The sequence below is a fragment of the Mobula birostris genome, chromosome 24 (genome assembly GCF_030028105.1).
Source record: "Mobula birostris isolate sMobBir1 chromosome 24, sMobBir1.hap1, whole genome shotgun sequence".
Lineage (NCBI taxonomy): Eukaryota > Metazoa > Chordata > Chondrichthyes > Myliobatiformes > Myliobatidae > Mobula > Mobula birostris.
The window spans coordinates 52,139,017-52,154,222 of record NC_092393.1 but is presented as its reverse complement, the minus strand read 5'-3'; the positions used below and the strand labels follow the sequence as shown (position 1 = coordinate 52,154,222).

Below are 15,206 nucleotides of genomic sequence, written 5' to 3'. Positions count from 1 at the left end.
AAATGTTTGGCCACCAGGAAGTTCCGCTTTTAGCGGACGAAGTGGGGGCGCTCAACGAAGCAGCTCCCCAATTTACAATGGGTCCCACCAATGTAGAGGAGGCTGCATCAGGAGCACCGGATTCGAAAGACGACCCCAGCAGATACGCAGGTGAAGTGTTTGGGACCCTGAAATGGAGGTGAATGAGCAGGGATCTGTGCCTGGAAAGAGATAATTAGTGGGGATCGTCAACAGCTGTTTTCAAGCTTCTTCGTGTGGTTCTACTGCCATCTGCTGCATCCTAGCTGTATTACAACATTGTTTTATCCTCAAAAAGTCTATTTACTTTCTGAGCAGTTCAAAGTAAATTTATTATCAAAGTACATATATGTCACCATATACAAACCTGAGATTAATTTTCTTGCAGGACATTTGCACAGTATTGCAGTAATTTTATGTATTGCACTGTATTGCTGCCGCAAAAAAAAGTCACAACATATGTGTGTAACGCCCTGGTAAGAGTTTTACTGCTGAAGTTGTAGGGTATTTCATGTAGTGGTCTTTCTGTAGAAGCAGTGTGTTCTGCTGGCATTGCTTGGGTTACATTAAAGATAAGGGGTGCTTAGGAATACAGTATGTGTCACCCAATCAAGATAGTGGAACTGGGAGCAAGTTTTTGTGACAAACACTGAGGTGGCTTGAAGTCTTTGTTCGACGGGAGATGCGGAAAGAAAATGCTGGAGAAAACCAGCCGTAGGATTCAATCCAATGGAAAATGCAATTTGATGGACCCCATGGTGCAGAGGTCTACTGAGGATTGGTGAATATGGCTTTTGGAAGATTTGAGCTCCAACTTGTGCAACTGTTCAATTATAGTGGGCCTGTGTTGCCGTAAAGGCATTTATTTGACTTTGTTGGGTCTACGTTTTAAGTGATTTGTTTGTAACTATTTTCTAGTTAAAGTTTGATAATTATGTTACAGTCTAACAAAGGTAAATTCATTGTCTATGGTATACTGCGGCATGTGATGACGTCACCTCCGGTTCCGGAAGGTGTGAAGGTGGGTGCCATGCGTACAGCATGATCATGAAGAGCTCCATGTCTACCCACAAAGAAACATTATAGAAGCAACGCCGTAAGTTCCTATGAATGTATTTGAAGTAAAAATATTAACGCGGTTTCTGTTAGGGAAGCGGCGGTTAGGGCGACGCGTGTGCCGGCTTTTCAATTTGAAATGCGGGGTGGGCTTGGGCCCGGCAGTGGTTTGATGAGACCCCCTCGCCCGCTACTCGGGGCGGCTGGAGACACTCACTAAAAAAAGAGAGCGTGCGTGAACAGATGCTGTATATGTTTGTATTTTTTTTATCAACAGTTTTCACCATACGTTAATGTGGAAGAGTGAACAGTAAATGGTTAACCTTACTACGACTCTGTCTTCATTGGCTCCGGTTTAACTTGGTGTTTAGTCAGAGTTTCAACACACTGCACAAGAACACTACAAAGCCCTTTTTGCTTTTTTGCTTTTTTTTTCTTTACTAACTCTTTGGTTAAATTAACATTCATAATTATACTTCCTTTATACTTGTATGCAGTGTGCGATCTGTTGTTTTATGTCGACGAGCGATTGCAGGGAGCAGTATATCACACAGCATGCATGGAAACCTGGGTATAGGTGGGCGAGACATCCCAATCTCATGGATTTGACAGGACCAAAGGCCTATACATCCTGGGCATACAAGGCCTGAGAAAGGTGGGTTTCCTTGCTGTGGAGTCCAGTGGCTGTTAGCGAGGTGCTAATGAGCCATTTCTAGAGATGCCTAGTAAAAAGGGGTTTCGTTGTCGGGGCTCGTCCAGGATTGAATTCATTGAACGCGGTGTGATTACCCTAAAAATTGATTAAGTGGGTTTGTGTTTAAGCCTGTGTTAAACTATTGTCCTGGAAAATGAAATACATGCTTATGGATGCTGTAGGGATTGAATATTGGTACGATTCAAAGGGATTGCCCGTTACTAATGCTTGTGTTCTGAACGGGGTGGATATCCACAGCCCAGATGAGTTGTTGATTAGGGTTTTAAGTACTGTTAAAGAATTAGGTAAAGTGACGATCATGGAGCGACAGTTTGACAAAACAAAGAGCAAAGATTTTGTTTTAGTTCAGGCTAGCGCTGACATAATGGGAGTGGATCTTCCTGGTACCATTGGAGTACCCGGAGAGGAGGGGCCATGGGCCGTCCATACTTTCAGAGAAGAAGGATGTATAGGCGAGGATACCAAATTGGAGGCGGAGTTTCCCATCGCTGAAGGCAGAGACTTTAAAGAGAAGTTGCTCTTGTTTCTGCAGAGCGAGGCGAAGGAGTGATCCGATGTGGAGGTTCTAATGAGTCCTCCAGCAAGGGGTGAAAAGTCTGAGTTGGTATCAGCCCTTACGACCCCGGCGGATAAATAGCAAAAGTGCACAGGCAGGGGGTCAAAGTTACCATTGGCTGAAAACGATACTCAGAGTAAAGGCCACCCCCGATGGGGAGGAGGAATACGAGACTTGACCGCTCAGATGTTGGATGAGTGACAGTGCTCTGATAATGCGAAAGGACAGTGACTGGTAGAAAGTCTACAAGGTCTGGCTGCTGAAGTAGTGAGGTCCTTAAAGACAGAGAGCCTGTTTGCTACTTCTGCGGGCTACATGCAAGTGCTAGAAAGCGTTTTTGGCCCGATGGGAAGCCCAATGGAGCTAATGATAGGGTTTAGAAGCTTGTTTCAGGAGAAAGGGGAGAAACTCCCTGCCTATATTTTTCTGCTCGAGAGAGAGAGCTGAGCTGCTTGCAGCATAAAGGAGCCATTCAACTGGCTGAGCTGAATCAATTAAGGATGGGAAAATGGAGAAGGGTGCACAGTCACAGGACATGATCACCTCAAGCCTCCGAACGTCCCATAAGACGTGCCCTCTCCCTCGTTTGGTGAGCTGCTCAGAGAAGTAAAGAGAGGAGGAAAACGCAGTGGAGGAAAGGGAGGCTTCTGTCAGCAAGGTACACTCCTCGGTAGCAGCCCCTGTTGCCGAAGTGACCCTGATGTCTCACAGGCGGGGTTGTTACAGGAGTTCATTACAGATTGTAGAGCTGAGGTATCACCAAACATGACAAAGCCAGTAGGGAGTCAGACCCACTGATGGGACGAACTAATAAGCAGAGATCTGCTATTTAATGGGGTGCCTGGAAAAGGGGAGCGAGCGGTATTGTCTGTTACAACTGTGGTGAGGAGTGTGACGGACGGAAAACCTTTGGAAAGTGAGCCCACAGTTACTTAAGCAGAAGGGGAAGTCAGGAAATTTTGGAGAGACCCAGTGAGGGAACTGCTTGGCACCTCGGGGGGAGCACGTTTCAATCAATGTATCAAGGAAAACGCTAAACTGGAAAACTCTATTCCTGAAGATTTAGTGAGGCCAGTCTCCAGCGTATCCCTACGCATCGAGGATACTTATGCTATAGACATATTTGACACAGGTTCTCAGGTTACTCTGTCGTACAGATCACTCCACAACCGGGATTTGATGCATTTACCATTGACACCACTCAGTGCCCTAAAGCTCTGAGGCCTTAGTACTGATGACGACCCACATGATGGTTACTTGTCATTGAAACTGCAGTTTTCGGAGGCAAATATAGGAGTAGCTGAGGTCCCTGATGCATTAGTGTTGGTTTGTCCGGACCCGGTCAATAAGGGTAAAGCTTCAATTCTTGAGGAACAAATACTTCTATTATGAGGAGGCTATTGGCAGCCTGCAAGGAGGAAATCAGAGAGATCTTTCTTGAAACCTTGTCCATTTGCCCTGTGTTCAGAGATGTTTTTGAGGAAGTGTACGCCCATCGTAGGCTGGAGGATGAACATAAACGAGGAACTGTGTGGTATACCTAGTCCAAGCCCGTCGTATTACGACCTGGGGAAGTAGCTAGAGTGATGGGAAACCCCAAATTTCCCAGAATGCCTGATGCCGAGGCCCTCCTGGTGGATGGTCCGGAAGACCATGAAGAGGAGTCATGCTTACTTGCTGGGGTACAGGTGGGGCCTGACCTGCAGAAGCCGTTGGTTGTACAGGGGAAGAGGATGACAGAGATTGTCAGGACTACCTCGGAGAGGGAGGTCACCCTCAGGCAGGGAATGCCAATGGCAGACATTTTTCCAGTGACTGTAATGTATAGTTTTCCCGCGAGACAAGCAGGAGATAAATCGTCTCCTGGAAAGGGAAAGTTGTCAGCCAAGTCATTCAACTTTGGTGACTCCCTGGCACCTGGAGGTTGGGAAAGGAGACTGACGGGGAAGATGTTGAAGTTCGAAGATGTCTTTTCTACTGATGAGTTTGATGTGTGTTGTTCCAAGAGTACTTGCCACACCATCCGAGTGACGGAAGATACCTCTTTCAGAGAAAGGTCTCGGCAATTGGCACCCATCAAGATGGAGGACGTTTGGTAGCATGTGTGGAAGCTGAAGGAAGCTGGGATTATCACTGAGTTCAGGAGTCTCTATGTGTCACCCATCGTGGTGGTGAGGAAGAAGAATGGGAAGGTACGAATGTGTGTTGACTATTCGACACTGAACCGATGTATGGTCCCTGACCAGTTCCGCAGATCGAGGATGCACTGGCCTGCCTGAGTGGAGTGAAGTAGTTCAGTGGACTGGACCTGAAGAGTGGATACTGTATTATCAGATACCCATGAGTGAGGCTAACAAGGAGAAGACAGAATTCATATGTGCACTTCAATTCTTTCAGTTTGAAAGGATGCCCCATGGCTTATCAGGAGCCCTGCTACTTTCTAGCATGTCATGGAGAAAACTGTTGGGATATGAACATGCTTGAGGTGCTGGTTTACCTGGATGATCTCATAGTGTTCAGGTCCACCCTGGAAGAGCACGAGGTGAGATACTGAAGGTATTAGGCTGCCTGAAAGCTGAAGGGTTAAAACTGTCACGGGATAAGTCCCAGTTCTGCAAGATGTCCGTCAACTACGTTCTTCAGAACCTTTTGGAGCAAGATGGGATGCAAAATGTGAAGAGGCCTTTCAGTTGCTGAAGGAACTGCTGACGAAAGCGACTGTGTTGGCTTTTGCAAACTCCCAGTTGCCGTATGTATTGCAGACAGACGCCAGGCAAGTGGGCTTAGTGGACAGGCAGACTTGTGGCTGGACAATGAAGGGAGGCTGAGCTCTAAAGTAACTGGGAATGAAGCTGAGCTCAGCCAAGTAATGGAAGTTATGAGTGAGAAACAGGGGAGGCCTCTCCATGTAGACAGGAAAGATCCCAAGGAGTATCTTCAACTGAAGCAGTAGATGGGATAACCAGGTCTCAAAGAGTCAGGAAACTCCCAGATAGGCTAGTCCATGTCGCACTGGAGGAACAGAATGTTGTGCCTATCCCTCTCGTGCGATATGTCACGACCATTTACAAATGAATTGGAGGTCCTGACGTTATGAAATTCCTTTGCAAACTGTGTTATTAATGAGAGGTAGATAAATTTCAAGGTCATGAGGATATGATTATCTTTGATGGGGAAGGGGAAGAGTAAATGCATTGGCAAAGGTTTTATTGCTAATGTATTTCATATAATGGTCTTTCTGTAGAAGCAGACTGCTCTGCTGGCAGTGTTTGGGTTCTGTTAAAGATAAGGGATGCTTCGGAATGTGTGTCACTCAATCAGGAGAGTGGAACTGGGAGCAGGTTTTTGTGACGAACACTGAGGTGCGCCGTGGTCTTTGTTGGGAGAGAAGGAGAGATGACGCTGGAGAGAACCTGCTGTAGGATTCGAACCGGTGGGAACCGCAGTTCAATGGAACCCAAGGCACAGATGTCTATGAGGATCGGTGAACAAGAAGATGATTTTATATCTGAAACATATGTTCTTTTAAGGTTGGGGAAACCACAGATCAAGTTACTTCTTTGCAAATGATATCTGTTCAGTCTGCAAGTGACCTAGTGCTTTCTGTTCCCTGCCACTTCATTTCACTCCCACTCTGGCTCCCTCTGCCTTTGGCTTCCTGCACTGTCCACTGAAAGTTGACGCTTAGTTGTCGGAACAGTACCCTCTCTTTGGGCCAGGCACATTACTTGTAAATTCTTCAAACTCAACACCAAATTCAACAATTTCCATAACTTGCCACTCCAACCTTGTATCTCACAGTCCCAGCATTGCTTCCCCCCCCCCACCTCTTCTTTCTTCTGGCAACTTGATTTAAATCTTTCCCAGATGTGCTTATTCTCACTCAGACTCTGCCCACCATTGTTACTTAGGTTTCTTGTCAAATCCCCTTCAAAAATGCTATTCCCTTTTCTCAGTTTCTTCAGCTGTGCACCATCTGTTCCCAAGATGCAGCTTTCCGTTCCACGACATCAGAAACGCCCCCCTTCTTTAAAGAACAGGTTTCCCTCCCTCCACTGTTGATGCTGCCCTCACCTGCATCTCCTCCATTCCTGTACATACATGCTCACCCCATCTTCCCACTGCCTTAAGTGATAAGAGTTCCTCTTGTCCTTACCTATCAGCCCATCAGCCTCCGCATCCAACACATCATTCCACACAACTTCCGACATCTCCAAAGGGATCCTACCACTAAACATATCTTTATCCCCCCCCCACCCTACTAATCTCCCTCCTTGCACTTAACCTGCAAGCAGCCAAAGTGCTACACCTGATGATACACCTCCATTCAGGGAGTCCTTCCAGGCGAGGCAACACTTCACTTGTGAATTCTGCTGGGATCGGCGAATGTGGCCAGTGCTCCCAATGTGGCCTCCCCTACGTTGGCGAGACCCGTCATTAATTGGGGGACTGCTTCATCGAACACCGCCGCACCATCCACCTAAAGCAGAACTTCCCAGTGACCAAATATTTTAATTTCAATTCGCATTTCCATTCCGTGGCTCCTCTTGTGGCAAAATGAGGTCCCCCCCAGGGTGGAGGAGCTCTGAGTAGCCTCCAACCTGATGGCATGAATATCTATTTCTCCTTCTGATAAATAAATTCCACCCCCTCCTCTACTCCCCACTCTGATCTTTTACCTCTTCTTACCTTCCTATTACTTCCCCTGGGTCCCCTCCTCTTTCCCTTTCTCCTATGGATCACTCTCCTCTCCAATCAGATTCCCTCTTCTCCAACTCTTCACCTTTTACACCCACCTAATTTCACCTATCACCTTCCAGCTATCCTCCTTTCCCTCCCCCCACCTTTTTATTCTGGCTTCTTCCCCCTTCTTTCTCAGTCCTGAAGAAGCGTCTCAGCCTAATATGTCAATGCTGCCTGACCTGCTGAGTTCTTTCGGATTTCCAGCATCTTCAAAATTACTCGTGTTGATGTTACTCTTGCCTCTTTTCCATTCTATCACAGATTTTCCCTCTTTGAAAATGATACTGTTTCCAGTACAACCCGATAATGTCTCACTTTCAAAGAGTTTGGCAAAATTGAATACTGTAGAATCTTTATTTCAGATTACATTCAGATTCAGTTGAATCTTACAGCAAGTAAACTTAAAGCAAAGATTGAAAAATCTAGTAAATCTTGTAAACAAAGAAAAAGCATTTGTAAAATCACTTTCATTATAGAAGCCATTTTTAAGCAGCTGCTTTGATAGGCAGAAAGGCACTACAATGTCTGTCTGACATTTTAAAATAAAATAAAACTTTATAATTATAGAGGTTGATCAAAAATATATTGGGCACTAAGTAATAAATGGATGCATTTTTAACATAATTTGTAATTTGTATTTTTAAGCAGAAGTAAACTATTAATGCTGTAGCTCTTCAAATTTATCTTGTAAACTTTAATTGTTCCCGTTTGAAAGCTACAGCTGCTTTCCAGGTCTCCACACCCTGTGACATCAAAATTGCTTCTGGGAAGCTCTCTTCAAGTTCTGGCAGATTATCCACTTCCTTCACTTCCATAAATAATCCGAGCGACATTTTCAAGCTGAAAATATAATAAGTTATCATGATTGTGTTCTTAAACATTTCAAGTTGGTTTCAACTAAGAAGCAGTGGCTCCTGCCTTCTCCTCTTCAATTATAAAGCCATCAACATCATTTCAAACTTTTGGTACTCATATAGTGTAGATTACAGGCATTCAGATTGTTTTATAATTGAGGAGCCACTGCTTCTTATTAAGACAAATGCTTTTAAAAGACCACTGACAGAGCACTGACAAGTTGTTCCATTTTAGCACAGGTATTCCTCAATTTATAAATGTTTTGTTATAATGCTATTGTGGTAGGATATTGATTTGTAATGTTTTCTTATTACCTTCACCTATAGTGTATTCCCTGTAGCACCTACTCCCTTGCCATTTTGACTTCACTCCTGCTTTTTCTCAAGATTCATCAGAAGTTATTCCTGTGCTTCCTTCATAATGCCCTAGCTATTGAGGATAGGACCTCATTTAACAAATCAAGGCAAGTTTCAAATTTTATTACTCTTGTTAACTATATCAATACTGGTTAAAAAAAAAGCGAACATTTGGTGGATATCAGCTGTCTGTTATATCTTGGAACAATGCAACTCAGATCAAACAATTCTTAACAAAATAAAATACAAATAAATGTTTGTGTTATAGGGACTCCTTAATTTCATTAGGCAGAATTCACCCAGACCGTTAAGGATTAAGTTCGCCATGTATGTTACGTGTTATGTTGTACGTTATTACATTTTGGGGGTGGGGATTTTTCTTATATATAGTTGCTTATATACTGTGTGTGTATGTGTATATATATATATATATATATATATATATATATATACACATACACACACACACACACACAGATACATACATATGATGCTGCCATTTGTTGGCTGTTTCAATAAAGTGTACATTGGAAGTAATTGCACTTGTGTTGAATCTTGTTGACACTCCTACATTGGTGACCCTGATTCTGGAGTGATTTTGCTCATTTTACAATCATGACTTGCAAGCTCCCTGAATTCTAGCAGGAACACGCTGTCATTTGGTTCGCTCAGGCAGAGGTCCAGTTCGCAAAGTGGGGAATCTTGCAAGATGACACGAAATATTATGTTGTCACAGCGTTAGACAGCTCTATGGTGACCATAGTGATGAGCGTCCTACAGCACCCCACCCCCACCCCCCGGAAGTCGGTAGGTACGAGACCCTTAAGCGACTCCTTTTAGAGACTTTCGAACTTTCTGAACCTGAACGTGCCCGTCGGCTCCTCTCACTGCCCAGCTTGGGTAACTCCAAGCCTTCAGAGTTGATGGACCACATGCTAACCCTCCTTGGTGGACATCAGCCTTACCTCATCTTCAGAGAACTTTTCCTGCAACACCTAACAGGCGAGGTGCGGTCGGCTCTGGTTGGCTCTCCGCTCAAAGAATTTTGGGCTCTAGTGGGAGAGGATGACAAGGTGTTTTCTGTCACCAGGAGGGCCTATGCAACATGTGGCTGGCCGACTTCACCACCACCTGAACTTGAGACAATCGCTGTGGCTCAACGATGTTTTTCTACCTTGCAAGGCTTGGGCCATGAGCTAAGAAGTGTCACCCTCCCTGTGGGTTCAAGGAGTCAGGAAACGGAATGGCCAGTGCCCGTTAGCTCCTATGAGCATTGGCATGTCAGGCAGTTTGTTGCTCGTTACAAACATTTTTGTCGATACTCCTACAGCATCCAAAATATTTCCTCTGGAAGAGCACTACACATGATGAAGGTTGGATATGGGTTATAAAGGAGAGTATTGAAAAGCAGTTAAACACATTGTTGAAAGGTCAGAATGAACAGCATTCATTCTTTTCCAGGGAAAAGTAATATCATTATGGTATGGCTTGAAAGGCCATGAGGGGTTATAGATGTTTTGAAAGTGCTGATAACCTTGAAAATCAGTCATGGCTGGTCTGAATGCTTAAAGAAATGTGCAGACCTGAATGATATTTGTATTGTGGAGGAAGACAATAAGTATGGACACCATTCTTCAAAAACATAATTAGACAATATGATAATTATGTAACTAACTGAGGTCAAAAGCTATAGGAGCAAAATTAGGCCATTTAGCCCACTGAGCCTGCTCCAACATTTCATCATGGCTGATCCAATTTTCCTCTCAGCCCCAATCTCCCGCTTTCTCCCCATATTCCTTCATGCATGTCCTGATCATCAAGAATCTATCAACCTCTGCCTTGAATATACATAAAGAATTGGCCTCCACAGCTAATGCGCAAAGAATTCTACAGATTCACCACTCTCTGGCTAAAGAAATTCCTCATCTCTGTTCTAAGAGGGCGTCCCTCTATTTTGAGGCTATGTTTTAGACTCTCCCACCATAGGAAACATCCTTTCCAAATCCACTCTATCAAGGCCTGTCACCATTCGATAGGTTTCAATGAGGTTACCCTTCATTCTTCTGAATTCCAGTGAATAAAGACCCAGCGCCATCAAACACTCTTCATATGACAAGGCATTCAATTCTGGAATCATTTTCATGAACCTCCTTTGAACCCTCTCTAATTTCAAAAAATCCTTTCTGAGGTAAGAGGCCCAAACTGCTCATAATACTCCAAGTGAGGCCTCACCAGTGCTTTATAAAAGTTCAACATTACATCCTTGCTTTTATATTCTAGTCCCCTTGAAATGAATGCCAACATTGCATCTACCTTCCTCACCACAGACTCCACCTGCGAATTAACCTTCACTATGATTTCCAAGTCGCTTTGCACCTCATTTTTTTGTATTTTCTCTCCATTTAGAAAATAGTCAACTCTTTCACTTCTTCTACCAAACTTTGGGCTACTGTTCCAAAATGTTTGACTTCGAAGACTCTAGTTCAGATGTTATGATTCAAATAGGTATTGATAAAAACCGATACATCAATATATCAAATGTTCACCAAAGGATAATGAGCCAAATTTTGAATCCTATCATGACCAGGTAGATTTAATAAGAATTATTAGTAAGATTACAGCACAGGAAATTTGAACCATCATATCTAAGCCAGATCTTTACAAGGCAACACCAGAGTTCCACCCGTTGGTCCTTTATCCATAGCTTTCTAAGGTTTCTCTTCAACATATATTTATCCAATTCCCTCTTGAAGGCCACAATGAAACCTGCCAACTAGACAGTACATTCCAGATTCCAAATACAGTCTGCACAAATTAATAGTTCCTCATTCATTCTCAATTCACTTCAGTCGGAACTGCTTCCTGTTATCCACTCTGCACATATTCTTTACATGACTTTTATCTGACTCCTCATCATAGTCCAGGAAGTTACTCAAGGTCAGTTAGGGATGGACATTAAACATTTGCCGAGTCAGCTACACCTCCATCCAATGAAGGATTATAGGTGGAAGATCATAGTACTGCAGAGGTTACAGAGAGGCAAGACTATGCACTAAAAACTAACCCAATGATGTGCTGTATTTAATTTTATTTTCACTTAGAGATAAAATATGGTACCAGGCCCTACAGCTCAATGAGCCAGTGCAGCTCAGTTACATCCATATGATACATTAATGCTCTAACCCAACATCCATATGATGCATTAATACTCTAACCCAACATCCACATGATACATTAATACTCTAACCCAACATCCACATGATACATTAATACTCTAACCCAACACCCACATGATACATTAATACTCTAACCCAACATCCACATGATACATTAATACTCTAACCCAACATCCACATGATGCATTAATACTCTAACCCAACATCCACATGATGCATTAATACTCTAACCCAACATCCACATGATGCATTAATACTCTAACCCAACATCCACATGATGCATTAATACTCTAACCCAACATCCACATGATACATTAATACTCTAACCCAACATCCACATGATACATTAATACTCTAACCCAACATCCACATGATACATTAATACTCTAACCCAACATCCACATGATACATTAATACTCTAACCCAACATCCACATGATACATTAATACTCTAACCCAACATACACATGATACATTAATACTCTAACCCAAATGTTTTTAGAATGTGGGAGGAAACTGGAGCATCCAGAGGAAACTCATGTAGTATATACTCCTTACAGACAGTGGCAGAATTGAAACTGGGTCACTGGCGCTGCAATAACGTTACATATATGCAAGCTTATGTTTTATAACAAGTGTTCCTACCTCCAAGTTGGGTTGAAGGTTTCTGATGATTGAACATTTTTACATCTGAGAGTCAGCAGCTCATGCAATTCCAGTATAAAAGGATCTACTCTTGTTTGGATGAAGAAGGCACGTAATTGTTTCTTTTCTTCCTCATTGAGGGTTTTCTTATATTCATGATTAATCCCTGAGAAAGGATCCTGAAAACACATACATTAAAAAAAAATGTAGTTTAATTGGGATTTTTTTTTACTCTGGACTCAGGAAAGATATTGTCCTCTGGGGAATCAATCCTTTACTGCTCGTTACGACTACGAACCCTATTATATCATTCATTTTCATAATATGAACTGCAGCATTCATATTTAATCATTCAACATTGATATTGGTATAAACTGACTCTGGCCCTCAGCACTGCAAATAGTCAAATGATGAATTACCTGTTGACAAATTTACACTTATTATGATTGTCAACCTTGTAGCAGAGGATCAGGAAATGACAGTGTGAAAGCCCTTGTATATCCCCTTTGCTATTTAAAGAAATTCCTGTCCATCACGCTATTCTTTAACTATCACTGAAGACAGCTTGCTTCCTTCACAACTGAAGAGCGCAACACTTTGGAGATCAATGTTATCCAAGACCGTAATCAAAATTTATTCTAAAAAATTGAGATGTTTCCTGAACCTTAGAATCTGGATTTTTGATTGTAATCACACTCAAGTCCTCTTATTTATCTGTAATAATTGTTTAAATATTCTTAAGTGTATTTGTTCACAAATTATTATCTTGTATTTTATCCTGTAACCATTTATTTACCTATTAACCTTTGCTGGGAATATGATTGACATTTAGTTCTCCCAGTTTTTAGTTTAACTACAGGGCCATTAAGAAGCATGCCTTCAGGCACTGTCTAACTTTGCCCTCCGTGAAGAGATACTCAAAACCGCTTCTCTGGAGTTCCAGACTGTGGACATGCTGAAACTGTGAATCAAGAGATGGGAAGTAAGTAGATTAGTATATTGTCTGTTTTCAGGCATTTTGCTCTTTAGCGCTTACACAACATTGTTTCAACAACTCAATCAGCAATCAACTAAAAACAAATACATTTCAAAGCCAGATTTTTCAGTGAGCTAAGGCATTAACCAAATTGAATCTAAAAGGTTGTGTGATCTCTAGGGTGTGGGCATCTCCTTTTCAAACACCAACTGTTATCTGCTGTCAGTGCTGTCCTTGCTGCACAACAATATTGTTGCTAGTTTGACGAAGCAGCCAATCACAATGAAGAACTCCTATAGATTGGAGACAGAAAGTAACCAATGCGCTCACTATTTTCCCTGACCTCACAGAAAGTGAAATTGAACTTGGGTCATAAACATGAGCTTCAGAGGAAAGTCAGAATCATAGGCTTAAAATATTTTTTAAAACTCCATCATATTCTGAGATATCTATCAGAGGCATTTACTATTACTGTAAAAAATAGCTTCCTAGGACACGAGGTCCCGCTAGCACAGTAACAGTTTCAGTGTATTTTGAAACAGAAATATAGACAGCTGGTATTTACACAATTCACACAACAGCACTTGGAAAAGTTGCAAAAAATAACTTGCAGAGAAGCAGGAAATCAATAAAATCAACTCTTAACTTATGCTACTTATATGCACTTTAATTTTAAAGGCCATCATTATATTAACATTCCCAAACAGGATAAAAATCTGCAGTTACCAGAAATCCAAGCAATAGATACAAAATGCTGGAACAACTCAGCAGGCCAGGCAGCATCGATGGAAAAGAGTAAACAGTTGACGTTTCGGGTTGGGACCCTTCATCAGGATGGATGAAGGGTCTTGCCCTGAAATGCCGACTGTTTACCCTTTTCCATAGGAGCTAGCTTGCCAGCTGAGTTCCTCCAGCATTTTGTGTCTGTTGATAATATTAATGTTGGCTGTTTCACCATCACTTCAGGTGTGAAATCTGGGTCTTAATTATAGTGGAAGAATAATTAAATATCCACAGCCATTTAGAATTATGTAAATACACTGATACATTGATGAGTGAGCTACAAAAATGCCCAGGAAGGCCAGAACCATCCAATTTAAAAAAGAAGCTCTGGTATTGAATTTAACATTCATCCATTCTATTCACCTACAGCAAGCTAACTTCTAAAACATCAGCCAAGATCTACATCCTCTTTCAACAAAGGTAACTGGTTAACAAACATATATTAAAACTATTTGCAAATTGTTGCCTAACCACGTAGAATCTCGATGCCTGTTAAACTCTCACAGCATCTCATTTCACTTCGTTGTTGCCGATCGTTGGACGCTAACGTGTGAAAATATAAGAATTTTTAATTCAGGTCCTGATGGAAAACAAGCGCAGGAGGTATAACATTCAGATCACTAGTTTTTTGGTGGGCAGGAAAAGGGTAATAAATATCACCTATGCTACAAAAGCCACACACGCTAATTTGAGCTAATCCATTCATACCCTATTCAAATGAAGTGAACATTCTGATTTTCTTGCAGAAAGGAGCTGCCAGAGTGCTTGGATGTGCTTCAAGTTGCATCGTCTCAATGTCTAGAACAAAATAACAGAAAAACATGACATGTAGAAAAATATTTAATTCTGTTCACCATACAATCCAAGTATTTCACATGAATATTTTTAAACAACACAAATCATTAAACTTGAGCATGCCTGCTTCACTAACATGAAGTGCGAATGGTGTGTCATTTAGAAACACAAGCACATTGGGTCCCACAGGAATTCTGCATTTTACAGGGTGTTATTCTCAAGGTTGTTCTCAGGAAGAGTAGAAAAGGGACTTTGCTAGATGATTAGCAATCTCAGAGGCAAACCCACTGAGCTGTTCTCTTTGTGGCCATATAGTATCATTGGCTGGGTAGGAGCACTCACTTGTAATGTAGGGAGTATCTTAACTCCAAAACCAAATTTAGAAACAAAACTTTTGGCGCCTGTTATTGAAATTTCTAACTACCCAGCTGATGTTGAAAATTTTACTGGAACGAAAACTTTAACTCCGTTCAGAAATTATAATGTACTATCACTGCTAGATTTAACGGGTTTAAAATTTTTGACTTATGTAG

General features: G+C 42.1%; 1 protein-coding gene across 1 annotated transcript in view; it reads right to left on the bottom strand.

Annotated features, from left to right (window-relative positions):
* Window positions 1-7,575: 7,575 nt before the first annotated feature.
* LOC140187263 (E3 ubiquitin-protein ligase rnf213-alpha-like) overlaps window positions 7,576-15,206 on the bottom strand; it is a 261,376-nt gene continuing 253,745 nt past the window's right edge. Inside the window, exons 58-60 of the mRNA XM_072242396.1 lie at window positions 14,587-14,676; window positions 12,120-12,298; window positions 7,576-7,928 (exon numbers count right to left, since the gene is read on the bottom strand). Of these exons, the coding sequence (XP_072098497.1) occupies window positions 7,769-7,928; window positions 12,120-12,298; window positions 14,587-14,676 (429 nt within the window). The 3' untranslated portion in view covers window positions 7,576-7,768. The remainder of the gene's footprint in view (window positions 7,929-12,119; window positions 12,299-14,586; window positions 14,677-15,206) is intronic.